Consider the following 12,971-nt stretch of genomic DNA (forward strand, 5'->3'; position numbering starts at 1 on the left):
TTGAGAAAAAGGTTTTGGGCCCCATCTGTCTGCTGCCATGGATGCAACAAGGAAATGGAGAACAAAACCCCAAGGTTACCTGTAGGTCAAATTTTAACATTAGAGCTAAACTCAGTTTATTATTTGGGCACAGAGCATGCTGATATTCACCTGGTTTCCCTTTTTTGGAAGTTATAGACAGAAAAGACCTAATAGTAGATGGTTTTAGTGCACAGTTAGTGGGGAATTGTAGCCTGTAGAACATAGAAGCACTGTTTGTTTGTATTTTAAATATATCTAGTTCCTTTTTTACCCCCTTTAATACCCATCGATTTATTAATTCATGATTTAGTTTCCAGGTAGTTAACAAAGGAGGTCAATACTGATAACCAAGCCATAGGGTTGGGCTGACACCCCATCAGAGTGAGGAATAAACTGTGCCCTCAGACACTGTTCCTGCTCCTTGTTTTTCAGTAGCACACCATCTTCCCCCAAAGTCAGGTTAGGAAATGTGTGAAAAAAGAAGCATTTTGTCTAATATCATTCCACAAACACTTGGGGTTTTATTTTATTCATCTTCTTTTCTCTTTCTTTGAAATCAAACTGCAGTGCTGTGGCTTTTATGCATTTGTTTGATTTCACCCCCTGACATCCTCTATAACCCTCCTTCCATTATTTGCTTACTCCATCACATCCACTGAAAAGAAAATAAATCATACTTTGTCTTTTAATCATGAATGAGAATGACTCAGGCCTTTGTAGTCTTTCCTCATGCCAGCTTCAGCAAATCCTCCAGAAATTTTTGTTGCTTTCTTTTGTACTAAACCTTCCCTGCCCATATTCACCTGGAATAAGACTGACAAGTAGTGAGCTTTGGCCTCATTGATGCAGGACATGGGGAAGATGATCTTGAATTTTTTTCTCTTCATTGTCACTTGAGGTCACTCCCTCAAGTGTTACCTTACAGGAAAATCATTCCTCTGAGTATTTTCCTCCTTGTTGCCTTTCTGAGTTATTACACCCAAACATTTTAACCTTCATTTTCTTAGACTGAATAGTAACTTGACTTTACAGGTTATGCCTCTGTGCTCAGAGAAACCTGTTTGGGCAATCCAACTGGGAATGTTTCATTTGAATTGGTATCTCAGTGCTACCCAAAGGTGCAGAGAGTCAGGCCCCCCAAAGAAATAAATAAAATTTTAAGGAATGGCTGCTAGAAGTGGTAGGAATACTCAAACAGGGACAGAACTGCAGTGTCTGCTCCTCAGGTCTTTTTTGGAAAGCATTCCCCAGCAGGAAAATGAAATGGAGCCACCATAACCATTTAAAATAGCAAAGTAAACAGTTCATGTTGTAGTCAAGATAATCCTTAATTTTCTGCTGCTTATCTGAGATCTGCTCTGCTGATCTGATGGGAGGATTTAACCCCCCTGAAAGCTGTTATCAGTGGATGTGCTTGAACTGGGAAGACCTCTTTCCATTCCAGAGCCCTTTCTCCTAGAAGATTAACACTGCTATGCCCCCTTTTAGAAAGAAAAACCTCTCAATTATGGATTACTTCTAGAGGGATATAGTTGGAATATTTTACTACAATAAAGCTTCAGGGAAATACTCCAAAAGTGAGTAACTAGGCTTTATTTTTTTGCTTTTTCTTTATAGAAGAACCACACTGTCTTAAATTCTTATGATTTCCATCTTACAAAGGCACATGGATAGTTCTGGAAATTAAAAAGATAACCATGGGCTTCTGCTTGCTGCCTGTTGTGTAACCAGCTCAAAATAAAAAGCTACAGGGAATTTCCATTTCAAATTGCACTCTGTTGGAAACCAAATTTTTTTATAGTGTTTTTTTGTTGTTGTTGCTTTTTTTTTTTTTTTTTTTTTTTTTTTTTTAATTTATTTATTTGTTTCTCTTGGGATACCACCTGAAACCCAGAATGGCTGAGCAGATGGCTTCTCTGCTCTTTACACAGACATCAGCAATACCACTCAGTTCAGGAGGGAAATCTAGAGGGGGTTTTTCTGAGGCATGGGAAAACCCAGTCTAACACCTGGATCAAACCAAAAATCAGTTGGTTTGGTATATGACATTTTTTACAAGCAAATAGATGTATTCCTGATGCTACCCTTGCTACATTTCTTATTTTAAAATCTTAAAAAAAATAAAAAATCCATCTTTAATTTAAATTCCCTGTTCTACTTCTGCCTTTGGGAGGAGAGAATCACTGGGTGAGACATCTCAGGCTTAGTCATAGTAGGAGCAAGGAGTGCTGGCCTGAAATATGCAGCAAAAGTTCTCAGAATAGGGGATGAGTCACTGCTGCCCTTGAACTTTGTGAATCTGAAACTATATTTATCATTTTGCATTGTTCCTCAGCTGTGTATTTGCAGTTCCACACACAGAGCAACTTTGCTTTTTTTTTTTTTTCTGCCCCGAGGAGCTAAACCACACACGAGGGAATTTCCAGGGAGTAAAAAAAATGAGGTTTCATGTCTTGAAGTGGGTTTTTGGAGAAGCTTTTTTGAAGAATTGTTGTGAGATTACTGATGTTAGAGTGATGCTGGAAAGTTAAATAAAGGAAGAAAGCAATAGCACATGAGGTTAGGAAAAATAAAAAAAAAAAGGAAATGAGTGAAATGAAAGAGTTCGTGTAGGGTCAAGAATGTGTAACATGGGGTACTCTCAAGAAAGTATTATTATCTTTGATAATGAAGTACTTTTTTTCTTTCTTTCTTCATTCTTTTCTTTCTCTTTTCTTCCCATCCCACAACAGAAACCAGAGCACTGAAAGAGATGGTTACATTTTGCATTCTTCTTCCCCCCCTTATACTACAAGAGCTGAATTAGACAAGTTTTTGGACCAAGTCAGTCACTAAAGAGCTGGCTCGTGAAAGATCACATCTGCAACACCAAAAATATCACCTGAAAATCAGCAGGGAGCCTTGTAAGTACCTGAAGAGCTGTGTGTTCAATTAGCAACCAAATGCACACACTGGGAATCTGCTTGTTGTCTCTGGTCTTACAGCAGCATAGAAGGGAAAAGATGCTTCTTAAGGGACTTCTATCTTTAGAGTATTTTTACATAATGGTATTAAACCCAAGGAGAAATATTATTGTTGGGTGGCAGGATGAATGAGTCAGTAATTTGCTTGCCAAAAAGATTTAGCAAATGGCAATCCAGAATTAGTTCCAGGAAATGTTAACAGGTAAGGTAATAAGTATGTGAGAACTGTAGGTACTTTGCATTTTTTTTTGTATGTGAAGTAACTGTGGGCCAGGATTACACATCCCACACTGATATTTCAAGTTTCCTTGTTCAGTGGGAAGGAAAACCATTGGTGTGCTGAGGCACAGATTCTCAGCTGGCTTCATAGAATCATGGAACTGGCTGGGTTGGAAGGGACCTCAGAGATCATCAAGTCCAATCCTTGATCCACTCCCGCTGCAGTTCCCAGCCCATGGCACTCAGTGCCACATCCAGGCTCTTTGGAAAGATCTCCAGACACGGAGAATCCACTACTTCCCTGGGCAGCCCATTCCAATGCCTGATCACCCTCTCCAGAAAGAAATTCTTTCTCATCTCCAACCTAAACCTCCCCTGGCACAACTTGAGACCCTTTGTGCCCTCTTGTCTTGCTGAGAGTTGCCTGGGAAAAGAGCCCAACCCCCCCCCTGGCTCCAACCTCCTTTCAGGGAGTTGGAGAGAGTGATGAGGTCTCCCCTGAGCCTCCTCTTCTCCAGCCTCAACACCCCCAGCTCCCTCAGCCCTTCCTCACAGGAATTCTGCTGGATCCCTTCACAGCCTCCTTGCTCTTCTCTGGACCTGCTCCAGCACCTCAATCTCCTTCCTGAGGGGCTGCGGGGCCCAGAACTGGACACAGGACTCAAGCTGTGGCCTCCCCAGGGCTGAGCACAGGGGCAGAATCCCTTCCCTGGACCTGCTGGCCACGCTGTTCCTGAGCCAGCCCAGGATGCCATTGGCCTTCTTGGCCACCTGGGCACACTGCTGGCTCCTCTTCAGCTTCCTGGCAATCCAGACTCCCAGATCCCTTTCTGCCACTCTGTGCCCAGCCTGGAGCTCCCCATGGGGTTGTTGTGTTGAACCTCATCCCGTTGGAATCATCCCAACTCTCCAGTCTGTCCAGGTCCCTCTGCAGAGCCCTCCTGCCTTCCAGCTGATCCACACTCCCCCCAGCTTGGTGTCATCTGAGAATTTGCTGATGATGGACTCAATCCCCTCATCTAAATCATCAATGAAGATATTGAACAACACTGGGCCCAACACTGATCCCTGGGGGACACCACAGCCGCCATTTTGGACACCACGGCCGCCATTTTGATGCAGCCCCGTTCAGCACCACTCTCTGGGCCCGGCCCTCCAGCCAGTTCCTAACCCAGCACAGGGTGCTCCTGTCCAAGCTGTGGGCTGACAGCTTTTTCAGGAGGATGCTGTGGGAGACGGTGTCAAAGGCCTTGCTGAAGTCCAGGTAGACCACATCCACAGCCTTCCTCTCATCCACCAGGCGGGTCACCCGATCATAAAAGGAGCTCAGGTTGGTCAGACAGGACCTGCCCTTCCTAACCCCGTGCTGGCTGGGTCTGATCCCTTGCCCATCCTGCAGGTGCTGTGTGATTGCACTGAGGATGATCTGTTCATAACCCTGCCAAACAGGGTTTGGCAAACCTTCAAACAGGCTCCCAAAAATTCTCCTGGCTGCTGTGGCAATTTATTAGCAGAGGGAACACCTGAGGGCAATTGTGCTGTGGTGTAAGAATAAGCAAGGGCTATTCTGAATACCTTGTTTGTAGAGATTATCTCAAACAGGTAACAAAAACCCCTCTGTGTTTTCCAGGGATCTTTAAGAGCAATTTACTATGCCTGGGCAGCTGAAACTTTCCATTTAGGAAGTGGTGGGGAAGAAAATATTGGTATTTTCAGAGTAAAACAGCTCCAAGAAAGTGTGCAGAAAGCACATTTTAATCCAGAACTACAACTTCTCTTCCTCTCAGTGTGATAAATATACCAGAAGAAATAAACTTCAGTGCAGGGGTAAATTCTTCACAGGGAAATTTAGCAGTAATACAACACCAGAAGGATCAGAAAATGATGGTTTCTAAAGTGAGAATGTTAGTGGAAGTTTAAATATCGTTTTCCACGCTGGCATTACTGATGTGCTGGGATGACAACAGATCTCATCTTCTTTCCCAGAAGGGATACAATTTCCTGGTATAGCTTTGTGCTCCTCCAGGACAAATTTAGCAGTTGGGTTACAGGAGGAAAAAGTTTCACCGAGGACCTGCAAAATCCCTGACTTCCAAGATGCTTCACACACTGGCAGCTGCACCAGAAGCTCCAGCATCTGCAGGGAGTGAGATTTGTAACTTGTGCTGAAGCCCTGCATCCATTCTCCAGTGCTCCTCCAGTGGTTAAGGCTTGGACTCCGTGATCCTGAAGGTCTTTTCCAACCAAGGGAATTCTGCGATTCCCGCTGTGGTCCTTGGCATCGTGTTTCCATGGGTCGGTGGCTCCCAGGCTCAGGATGTGAGCTCTAGCAGCATTTTCAGGCTCTGATTCCATGTTTGAAGGTGTGAACGTGAAGAAAAGCCTCACCCCATGCACTTAGACCTCGAGGTACTTTATTTTTGGTCTGTTTTTTGAAGTTGTATGCTTGGGCCCACAGCGTGTTCTGGAGGTGAGCAAGGGTTGGACTTGATGATCTCAGACGTCCCTTCCAACCCAGATGATTCTAGGATTCTATGATACGCAGTGGCCCCTTCACTGCAACCCTGTGGAAGCCCCCCAGGAGATCAGGACACCAACAGCAGCGTTTGGCCCTAAGATTTTGGGGATATTTCTGCATTCCCTAGGAATTTCTGACACGCTTTTGTCTCCCAAGCCCTTCATGGCCTTCATGGGTAGCTTCTGCACGCCCAGGGCTGCTGGGTGGGAGCATCCAGCCCGTGGCCCCTACCAACCTCTCTGCTGGTGGTACTTCAAACCCTACAATTTGGTTCAAACCCGCCCGTATCCATGGCAACCTAAACCCCAGCCCATCCCGCGTCCAACCCCGCGCAAGCCGCACTGAGATCAAGAGCGTTCCGTACACCCCCGGAGCACCCATCCCGCAGGTGCTGGCCTCCTGGTGGGGCAGGGGGGTGCGGTGGTTACTCAAACATCCCCGTGAAGAACCGAGGCGGACAGAAAATGGAGGCTGCGGGAAGGGCGGGGTGACCTCGGTGCGGGGCGGCGGCCCCAGCCCGCTACGCGCCGCCGATCCCAGTCACCGCCCGGCCCTGCGGCGGACCCGCTGCTCGGCTCCGCTCCGCCCCTCCGGATTCCCCCCCCCCGGGTCCCCGCCCCGGTCCCCGCTTCCCCGGGTGCCCCTCCCGCCCCCTCCGCCGCTGCCTCCCGCGCCCGGACCCCAGCGGCCCACGGGCGTTTGGCCGCCGGCCCAGGAGGTGGGCGTGGCGCGCCGGGATTGACGTGGCGCCCGCCCAATGAGAGCGCGGCGTGCCTGACAGTTACGCGGCCGCGGCCAATGGGGTGAGGGAGGGGGCGGGCGCGGCGGGGCGCGATCGTCGCGGCAGGGCCGGCGGCCCCGGCAGTCGGCGGAGGGAAGTGGCGCAGCATGATGCGGCTCTGGCGCTCGGCGCTGCTGCGGGAGCTGCTGCTGCTCGGCTCGCCGGGAGCGGGCACCGGCGGCCCGCCGGGCTCCGGTGTCGGTTCCAGGCGCTTCCCGCCGCCTCTGGCCGCCGCTTTAAGGCGGGCCAGCCCGCCCGCTTCTCGCCGCGGCCCGGGGTTGCCGCTTCCCACGCGGGGCTTGTGCACTCGCTCAGAGGGAGCCTTGGAGGAACCGGGGAAAGGGGCGCAGGCGGCGACCCCCGGAGAGACCCCCGCCGAGGGAGCCCACAACAACAACCTCAGCGGCGGCGGCAAGGAGCTGGCCGGAGGAGGAGGAGGAGGCGGGGGGGAGAAGTGAGTGCGAGGGGGGCGGCGGGGCCGGGCCGGGGATGCGGAGGCGCCATGTGAGCGCCGCCTTCCTCCCGCACGCCTCTTGCCTGCGGAAGGGGGACGGACCGGGCCGAACCGGGCCGGGCGGGCTGCGAGTGGGGGGGTAGCTTCCTCCGGCAGGTGTGAGGGCCGGAGGGCGGGCAGGGAGCTGCGGGATTCAGGCATCGCTTTTCACACAGCCTTTGGGTCCGTCTGTCCACGGGTGGGTGCGGTGGTGGAAATACCGCCGAGGTCCTTTCGGGGCTTTTCCCTTGAAGTGTGGGGCTGTGGGTGAGGTGTTAGTTGGGATAATCCCGCCTCGGTGCGGTGTTGTTCCCAAGCCTGTTACCTGCGCGAAATATTTTCCAGGAGAAGCGAAACCTGCGTCATGGTGCATGAATTATTAAAGGTGCTGGATGGAGGGACCAGGTGTATGGTTCTGCCTCGGAAGTTTTGTAGCCCTTGCTTCTCTTGTGTCTGTGTCCAGAGCTGGTAGGGGTAGGTGGTAGCACCAGCTGGTGGGGTGGACAAATGTTCATAGGTGCTGCAGAACCTGTCCCGGTGTCAAAAGGTCCCGATTTGTCCCGAGGTGACCTGACGTGCAGGTATTAGAGCAAGAAAACTGCTTTATATGTTTATGTTTGTATGCCTGCGCTAGGAAACTGAAATATTCCTAGAAGAGTTGGTCAGGACAGGTGTATCTGCTCCAGTTTGTGTCCCCTGGTAACGATCAGGAGTGGACACCAGGGACAGAGTAGAAAGTTGGGATAAATGGGTGGTTTTCCTTAGCACTCTGCTCTTTTAGTCCTCAGTGTTAAGCAGGTCTTGGAAAATTCTTCTTCATTTCTCATCCCTCTGTCTGACACTTTGTCCATTGCTTGTTTGGACCTGGCAGGGCTCAGTATCTCTGGGAGCCTTTTATAGGAAGTTTGGCAAACCCATGAGGACCCGGGGAGCTCCTTTGGGTGTGTTTGGAATATGCCCCTTGGCTTTCCTGGAGAGGAAAGCCCATGTGTCTTCTTTGCAGGATTTATGGGGCAACATACTAAAAATCTGAAACCAACCCAGCTTGTACTTTTGCTTGTTACCTAGATGAAAGAAAAAAAAAAAAGGAAGCAAAAGACAGAGGAAATGAGGCCAAGAAAAGAGTACCTGGTTTTAACCCTGAGCAAAGCTTAATGCTGAGAGGAAGTATGGAAAAGATTCCACAAGGCCACTCTGGAAGGCCTCAGCCCTTAGCTTCTTAGTAGTTCTGCTTTTGAGTTGTGGTTTTTTTATTTGGTGGTTGTTGTTGTGTTGTTTTTTTTAAGCATGAAGTACTCCTTCAACATGGCAGTTTGGGGAAAGTAGTTATCTTGTTCTGCTTCCCTATCTCCCACCAACTGCTTTGGCTGCTCAGCTTGGTTCAAGCCTTTTGTTCCAATGGGATCTGGTCTTCTTTAAAGGCGTCACATGTAATTTCTCCTACCAAACTTTAAAAAAAAAATAAAAAATAAATGCACGTATGTGGAGTTATGTAACCATTGCAATGTAATGCCCACTCACATGCGTGCTGTTATATTTACCTGATTCTTCAACAGAACTGAAGTCTCCTGGTTTGAGTTGGCTCTATACAGGATTTTTTACAACCCCAAAATTATTCAGCTGTGACTCAAGCAGGTGTGGTTTCTAAAGGTCACACTTCCATTTTCAACGAGAAATACGGACAGTAGCACACAAAAAAAAAAACTTAGTAAAAACCAGAATGCCGACTGTGAAGGGGTTTTGAGAATGTGGAAAAGGTGATTTATTAAAGAGGTAGCATTTTCTGAAACTGAGCTCTTATCACAGCTTCCTGTAGCTAGCACCAATTAGGTAAATCCTGTGATTTCCATCATGTCTGGTAAAGCAGTGTAGTCACAAACCAGTTATGTGCTTTTAATCATTTTTAGCTTCTGCTGAAAGGATGTATTTGAAAGTCAGATGCTTGTTCTTTGAGCCTTGCTGCAAGATGAACAAGGAGCAATTATATAAACCAGAAAGCATACAGTCATGAAGAAGGAAGAAGCTGGAAATGTTTCTTTCCAGTGCAGGAATTCCTGGGGCACCCTAGCTGGATACTTTGATTCTTACTTTTCTTCATGCAGAATCAGGAAAGTCTTCCTTAAGCCTTTGTAAATCGTGTGGTACATCTGGAAATCCTTGCTACAGTAAGAGTGTAGGATTTGGAAGAAAAGGGGGGAGTTCTTCAAAAGAGGTTTCTGGGCTCCACTGGCAGCTGGGCTCAGACTGTGTTCCTCTGGTGCCAGCCCCTTGCCATCCAGCACTATATAATGTTCCAGTGGTATTTGGCAGATGCTTTGTGGACCCAACTGGCAAGGCAATAGTTTGTTTTAATTTTTTAAGCTTTTTTGTTTGTTTGTTTGTTTTGGGGTGGTTATTTTTATTTTTTTCCTGTTTGGTTGTGAGGTGGTGGTTCTGGGATACTGGAATAGCCTCTGGTGTTGAAAGAGCTCTGTTTTCTTGCTTGTTTTCTTCCTTAGCAGTCCTGGGGTACAGAGAGCAGGAGTTGCAAGTGAAAACCTAAGATGTTCCATGCAAAGAATCCACTGGAATTTGGGGCAGTTCAGTTCTTCCTAAAGGGACTAAATTATGAGGTCTTGTAGCTGATGGAATATACCTATTATCCTGCTGCTTAACCAGATCCCCTTGTGCATTTTTTTCCTAAACATATTCCACCACCTCCTTACCCCTGCTCTCCAGCCTTCCCTCTGGGTGTCCACCTGAAACTTACTGTATTTTGGAAAGGGAAAAAAAAAAATTGAGCCTAAACTGAGAGTACTCAGAGACTGCTAATTTTGTTTAATGAAGGCTTTGGATTAAAATGCAATCATCCCTGTCTTCATGCCCAAATAGTTAAAGCACAATAACCTAGTATAGTCCAGAATTACAGACTTGGATGATATTTAATAGTATTTACTTATACTTTTAATTGTCTGTGTATTGTTTACTTTTACTTCCAATGTAAGTGCACGTTGTTCTGATGTCTTATGCTGGCAAGTAGTAGGATCAAACAGTTTATCTCAGTGTAACTTATTCCTAAATTACAAAAGCCTTGCTTAAGGTGAGGGGGAGGAGCAAAATTTGAGAAATTGATTTTTAAAGTCTATCTAAATTGCAATAGTGATGAGTACCAGTATATGGGATATACCAACATGGTTAATAGAAGTGTTTTTGTTTTGTTTTTTTCTTAAGAATGGCAAGGTGTGGTAGCATTCCTTTTTAAGGGTAGGTTACAGATTCTGGAGATACCTTTTAAAATTAATTTTAAAATTCTCAGATAATTTAAACTTCTCCTGTCAGGGTGTGGATATCCTAGTCAGAGATGCTAAAAACCTGTTAGAACTGTGCTTTTGTTGGACTGAACTTCCTCTGAGGTTTTGAAGCACCAGTTCTTCTTTTTACCATAGGTGCTTTGACATCTACTGTGTCCATTTTTGGTCTAAGTATATAAATATGTAAAATATATAAATATGTAGTTCTGTCTGAACCTGGGGAAACTGTCAAGCAGATGGTTACATAGCACTGGTGATGAGATCAGTGTCTGAGCTGGCAAGTGGAGTTAGGTGGTGACTTGAGGGGTGTTTCTGTCTCTCAGTTGGAGATCAGTTTTCTGTAGTATGGTGACAACTTCTTCAGGATGCCTCTTAGAGCAGTTACTGACTGTGGTTTGCAGCCCTTGGTTGTGACCTCCTATTTTTGTAACTGGTGTGCTATGGTTCACAGTGATCCTGGTACTATTATTAGTGGTATCATGTCCTTTGTTTCTCTGAAAATCCTCCTCTGCCTTTTGCCAGTTGCATCCCGCAGCACAAAGCAGGAATATTTCACTGGGTTTGGAATTTAATCTCTCTTATATTAGAGAAATGATAAATCATCTTTTGTTACTGTGAAATCCTCCATGGAATCTGGCAGAAGCAATGTACTGATGGCAAAAGGAGAGCTGAAAGAAGGAATGGTGGGAACTGCAAAGTCCTTGTGCTTGAATTTTCTGCATTCTCTTTTTCTTTAAATACAAAGAGCAGTCTGGAGCATCTGCCAGGATGCCAGTCCAGAGGTTAGAGTGCCACTGAAGAAGTCTGGTTGTGTAATAGTCTGGTGGTTAATTTTTTTCTCTTTTTTTTTTTTTTTTTAAGGAAAATAAGTGTCATTAATCGTGAAATGGAATAAACTGGATTTTCCACTTTAATTCCACTATGGAAACTTCAGTTTCTCTGGCTTGAAAAACAGCTTTTACAGCATGTGCTGAACAGCACTATCTTGCTAAGTGTGCTCATGGTGCCAAAACATACCTTTTAGGTTAAGCAAATATTAGCTACTGACATCACTGACCTCTTAAACTGCAGAGCAAGCCTTTCCACCTCTATTTAGCTGATAAACTCTATCAAAAGATGGCCTGTTTGACACAGAGCAATTTTCTGTAAATATATTGAATGCCATCCTCTTTGCTTTGGCAGTCAGTGCAGATCCTTTGTTAAATTAGGCTGACAGCCCCAATATTGAAAATCAGCAGATGTGAAAGATGCAGAAACTGTGTCAAGACAGAATATTCATACTGTGAAAGGTGCACATCCCTGCTAAGAGGTGAAAAATCTTACAGAGAGGCATTGGTAAAAATGTCAGATGGCTGAAGTTTTTTTCTGCACTGTTCCAGGTACAAATCCTCCATTTGGAACAGCTGTAAAATTCTGAGTAATAGCTCAGAGACTTTTAGATATGTAGCCTATCAGTTAAAATGTCTAGGTGTGTTTGTAGGCTGGTTTTGTCTGAAATCTGGGAGTTTCCTCTGTCAGACCTGCAAACCAGTAGAGAGTCTGGGAGCAGAGTCTGGGAAGCTTGGTTAAATATTCAGTGTAAAATGGGGCAAATCTAGGGGTGTTTACTACCTACCTCAGCATAGCTTAATAAAACTTGAAAAAAAAAAAACCCTGAAAAACTGCTTAGCTGTAGAGAGTTAGGATGCAGGTAAAGGATGGAGCTGTAGTTGATTTGTTAATGAAGCTGTAATTGTTATGTTGGTAATTTTGGGTTTGTTGGCTTCTCTGGACACACCGTGCTCCAAAGATCAGAATATAAAACTTGAATTTTCTTTACAAAAAAAAAAGTGTGTTCAGTAATTTGCTTGAGGTATTTGCAAGCGTTTGTCTTGGTTGAATTGCCAGCCTGTCTGTGCATTAGTCAGCCAGCATCATTTGAAATAAAAAAAAAAAAAATTAAAAAAAAATACAGACTGGAAGACAAGGAAAGTTCTGTTGGCTTACAAAGCTGTCTTCTGTTCTGAGTATGGAAGTAGAGTGTTATAAATAAATAGCAAAATGAGCAGTGAGATTTTTACTGCTCGTTTTCCCTGCTGGTTACGAGGAAAGCAGAGAAGGAGAGAGAAGGTCGTCTTAAATTTAAAAGGGTATTTGGATATAATCAGCTTTTTATTAAAAATTATCATAAATCTGACCTGGTTTGGGGCTAAAGTAAGCTCAGGTTTGGGAGGGGAGGGGGCATGAACATCAGCTTGGAAGATTGCATTGGCCTTCCTTCTTTGCAGTATTTATTTCAGTATTTACAGCTCTGAGTACTGATACTCTTAGAATTACTGAAGTTGTTGAAGCTGTCATGACTGGAATTAAGACCTGGTTTTTGCACACCTGTACATACATGTATAAAAATAAGTAAATTCCAGTTTCAGGCAGTAACTTCTACGTGTTACAATAGAACAACAAAGTATTGCCAATAATTATTAGATTAATATTAATATTAATATTATATAAGTATATTATATATCATTATTAATATTAATTAATATTAAACTTTAAAACTGCTGGTGAAAATCATGTAAGACTGCATTTTACTTAGTTTCTGTCTACACTTGAGGGCTGTTTTCAGTTTATTCTTAATGCCAAGCAGCTGGACATGGACTTTTTCTGAACTGAGTGTCCAGAAGCAAACCTCAGGGGACTACAGGAA

At 45.2% G+C, this 12,971-nt stretch overlaps 1 protein-coding gene across 2 annotated transcripts in view; it reads left to right on the plus strand.

The window, feature by feature from the left end:
• Window positions 1-6,548: 6,548 nt before the first annotated feature.
• Window positions 6,549-12,971, plus strand: part of GLS (glutaminase) — a 60,984-nt gene continuing 54,561 nt past the window's right edge. The window contains exon 1 of one of the 2 annotated variants that reach the window (XM_030454618.1): window positions 6,549-6,956. In XM_030454618.1, the coding sequence (XP_030310478.1) occupies window positions 6,610-6,956 (347 nt within the window). In that variant the 5' untranslated portion in view covers window positions 6,549-6,609. The remainder of the gene's footprint in view (window positions 6,957-12,971) is intronic. The other variant, XM_030454619.1, reaches the window with a different exon arrangement.

This window comes from Calypte anna, chromosome 7, assembly GCF_003957555.1.
Source record: "Calypte anna isolate BGI_N300 chromosome 7, bCalAnn1_v1.p, whole genome shotgun sequence".
Taxonomy (NCBI): Eukaryota; Metazoa; Chordata; class Aves; order Apodiformes; family Trochilidae; genus Calypte; species Calypte anna.